We start from the raw sequence: 4478 nt of genomic DNA on the forward strand, positions 1-4478 counted from the left end.
AAGTTTTTAAACAAAATATAGAATATGATATTGTTCAATTAATTTCTTTAATGAATTTTTTGTATAAATAGTGTCTACTTTATGCATATATCCCTTATTTTATGCATATAGTTATCAAAATAATATTGAAAACGTTAAAATATCAAAAATTATTCTAAAGAAAATTTATCGCTACGTTTGAAATAATATGCAAAATGCTACATCAATTTTCTACTGTACACTTGAAACGGTGTAAAATTTATCATAATATACACATGTATGTAAAAACTATTACTGTTTAATATGTACAAAGATTTCAAATATACAGAAAATGGTTTACACAGAAAACACTTTGCAAATACACAGAAAATTAAAGCACCCAGAGCGAAAGTTACGTATTGCGTAACGCTGAAAATGTCTCGTTGCATTATTTTATATTGCGTTAAACTTTCCCGCGCATCGTTGTTGTGAATTAATGTCAGCTTCATTTTTAACGATGAGCCTGGCGTTTCCGAGCGGCTTAAATGTGGTGTCAGACAGTCACGCTGTTTGAATGATCGGTGATCCAGCTAAGCCTCGTTTAAATTTTAAGTGAAAAAGACTAGAGGGAATGTGCATCGATCGTTCGTGGCAGTTTACGAACCCGCGCCTCTGTTTTTATCGTATGTCGGTTATATGCTGGATGTATAGATCATTTCGAGTATCATTTTGTTTAAACAAATACTATTAATAAGAAGACTTTATTTCCTATTGCTTAAGGCAATAGAATGCAGAAATTTGCATCATTTATATATTAAGATAAAATAATATTCTAAAAAAAATATTAGAAATTATTTTCTACTTAATATTATCAGAGAGAAATTAAGTTATTGTAAATTATTTATAAATTTAAATATTTGATCGACATGACAGTGCTATTTATGTCGCTGAACTGCGTAACATGTTTGGTCAATAATATGTAAAGCAATGTATAAATAATATTAAATTATTCACAATAGGGATTTACTTGTAGCGTTATATTACGTCAATATTCTTGTTCAATACTCGATTATCTGATTTAAAAAAATTTTTTTAAATTTAATATAATCATTAAAGTTCATTAAAAATTTTCTTTAATTGTTTTAATTGTTATACGTTATATGGATCCTAAAGTTAAGGCTATTCTACAATAAGCCATTAGTAATAAATCAGAAGTCGGAAGTTAAAAATTGACCAATTACAGCCAAATGTAAGAAGAATAATTGACTATGATTGATCAAATTTCTAGCTTCCGACTTCTGATTTATTACTAATGTCTTATTATAGAATGTATGTTAGAATTAATTGAAATTTTTAATAAATAACGACCATCAAGTTGGTTTTATAAAAACCAGAAAATTCGATTGCGCGGAAAAGAAATTTTGCTCGAGTTTCATGTTGTCGCGCTATTAATCATTTTCTTCTTCCGTCACCAAACATTCAGACATCGTTTTCTTCACGTTTTCCATTCGATGGGCAAAGAAACGGAGAATCTGAAAGGAGCGTGAAAGGAGCGGAACATGTCGGAAAGTTCTATTTCCGGTCGACGGGGCCTGTATCGGGCCCGACGCGAGAACGCGAAATGGCCGACTTAAGGAAGTTTTACTGCGAGACAAACCGGAAGTGATTCGGCTATCCCGAGGGAAACTTTCTTTTCTTCCTGCGGGCTTTTTCGTCGGATTACGGCCGCCGACGAACATCCATTCTCGTTTAACGCTTTTATTTACCGTTTGCGGCTGTCTCTCCAACTTCCTCCCGCTTATCGGAATTTTCTCCAGTCGCGCTTTTTGCTATTGCTTTTATTTTTTCACTGTCCTCCGAAAGCGCTCGCGATAATGGTCAATGAATATCCATTGCTCCGGGAGAACACAAATTATTTCAAACCTCAACCATAATCAAGGATCTCGCAACGTTAAAGTATACGTATTTAGATCGGACACTACGAAGAGATACATTATTTCCAATAGATTGGAAAATAGATTGGAAATTTAAAGCAATGGAGAGAAGGAAGATTAACATATAGATATACATCTAAAAATAATTAAATAAATATTTAAAGGATTATTTTCTTAAATATTATTTCATTTAAGTGTCTGAGGGTACAATTAGGAAATTGCAAATACTTAAGGGATGCGAATTTAATTGTCACATGTTATAGAAGGGCAGTAAGCCTATATTAAACTACCACTGGATGCAAGAAATGATATATTATATACTGCAATAATATTTCTTGTATTAGCGTTTAACTATGTGTTCGCACAATTCTTCCACTTTCTCCTACGTGCCGGTCCATCCATTTCGAGCTTAAAGCCAGAACATATTTGCATATAACGTATAAGCATAAGAGAATCAACCGATCAGTCTTTTATTTTATGGAAAAGAAAAAAAAAATGAAATGTTTGATTGGTCCATTTTTTCTTATGCATTGTGCGTTATTTGTGCGTATGTTGTGCAAGACAATTGTGCTCTCGCTCTTAGAAGCAAGATTTCGCTGCATAAATGCTGATAAACGAAATTGTTATTTCTTCTACTCTTTTCTCTATACCTGCTCGTTAATTGTTCCGAGTGTAATTTTTGTAATTTTACCAAGTTAGATGTTCTTTGCCTTTTACAGAAATTCAACTGCATCTCGACATGCAGTAGGCAATCATTAGCATCGGAGCGAAAAAGGCCCGGAGCGACTGTTAGGCGTGTTGAATGATGCCGGGGGCGGGCATTTTTTCCTAGTCCAAGTGTGCTATTTTTTTTTACATCCGTTCTGTCCTCTATTGCGTAGGGTGTTCTTTCTATCACTCCTTGTTTTTCTTTTTTCTCTCTCTCTCTCTCTCTTTTTTTTTTGGTTTTTTTCCGAGCTCGCCAGTGTCCCTCGGAAAAATCTATAAATCTAGCGCGCGGGTTCGCGAACGTCAGGACCATTCGTCAGCGGGCAGATTGGTGGGAGGGAATGGATTCGTGGAGGGCTGGGGAAGGGGGTGCATACGTGGCCGAACCCGTGTCAGGTGAACACTGCAGCTTCGTCCCACATGCAATAAAGCCGCGACGATTTTACGAGCGAGGCGAGCCGGATGACGAGGTAATTTACCTACCCGTTGGGAGGGGGATGAAGGGACGACGGGAATGAATCCGTACCATGACTCGATACAAGGCGCTTCGATCGTTTCGATAAAGGTCGGCGCTTTTTATCCGACACCCCAAGAGCGATGTCACGTGATTTTCGTACCTCCGCGGAATCTTCAATCTTCATTCTAGAAGTCCGCTATATCGATCTGATGTAAGAACCGCATCTAACGTAAATGTACACGTGGATCGAGAACTTGAATCCATAGTATTAAATTCAATTTTAAAGATTGACACCCTTTAAATATACGTTTTTAATCCGGGGGTAGTCTCATCTCATTTTTTTTTTGTTTACGTAAAACAATCACCTGGGATGATTTCTATAAGCTATTTTTGCACTCTGACATTATGGATTTATTCACAATTTTCTGAAAAAAAAAAAAAGAGGTAGAAATTAAACAGATATTAAACGGAATAAATACGTTAAGTGGCTTATTATTATACATCTAAAAAATAAGGGATTTCCGGAAGCATCTTAAAAAAAATAAAGATTATAATTAGTATAACGCTTCTCATTGCGGATTTTGCGGTGGAATTGCATCATTTATAGGTTCGTAAAACATAGCTATTAAAAAAAGAAAGGAAACAATATCCATTTTGGAACAATTCACATTTGCTCGTCGCCAAGGTGATTATCACCGGGTTTCAAGACTTCCATAAGAATCCGGGAACTTAAACGGGACTCGAATGAAATGATTTCAGACTGGTCTCCTCTCCAACGCGACAGAACGAAGCAGCGAGCAGCAGTAGCGGTTCGACTCAACACGGGGCGACGTTCGCGGTCCGGGTTGGCACGATGGACGGGGTAGTCACGCATCATTTACGAGCTGAAACACGAAGAGATCTGGCGGCTTGGGCGCGGGCGATCGTTCAAGGATGTCACACGGCTGCTCATTCCTTACGGGAGTACACTGTTCGTGAGTAATCTCACATATTAACTGTACTTAAAAGAAGAAAAAGAAAGAAAGACTGGATTTTAAATGTTCAAATAATGCCTAACAATTTATTTGAGAAAAATGAGAAAATTGATAAAATAAGACTATAGATAAATGGATGTTGAAAGTAACGATGAGATAGGAATGTGTATAGCGTTTGGAATATTCGAGAAAATTGTGAGCCCGAGTTCTTTCTGTGTAAGTTATATGGCGGCGGAGAGATGATAGTCGACATCTACACCCTCGTCGTCATTTTCCGCGTTCGGTTCGATGAATTTTAATTTCTTTTCAGCGACGACGAACGGCAATAATAAATCGAGATGAATGCTTCACCCATTTCATACGCGTCTTTTTGTTCGCGTCTCGCGTCGAACTCATCGATGATAAAGAACCGTGGATCCCTCCCTTCCTCTCCCCCTCTCCTCCCCC

General features: G+C 36.9%; 1 protein-coding gene across 1 annotated transcript in view; it reads left to right on the plus strand.

Annotated features, from left to right (window-relative positions):
* The window catches only part of LOC108748585 (beta-1-syntrophin), a 283761-nt gene that overhangs the window by 277622 nt on the left and 1661 nt on the right, over positions 1 to 4478 (plus strand). The window contains exon 6 of the mRNA XM_018486825.1: positions 3817 to 4031. Coding sequence (XP_018342327.1) covers positions 3817 to 4031 — 215 coding nt within the window. The remainder of the gene's footprint in view (positions 1 to 3816; positions 4032 to 4478) is intronic.

Source organism: Trachymyrmex septentrionalis, unplaced genomic scaffold (genome assembly GCF_001594115.1).
Source record: "Trachymyrmex septentrionalis isolate Tsep2-gDNA-1 unplaced genomic scaffold, Tsep1.0 scaffold235, whole genome shotgun sequence".
Lineage (NCBI taxonomy): Eukaryota > Metazoa > Arthropoda > Insecta > Hymenoptera > Formicidae > Trachymyrmex > Trachymyrmex septentrionalis.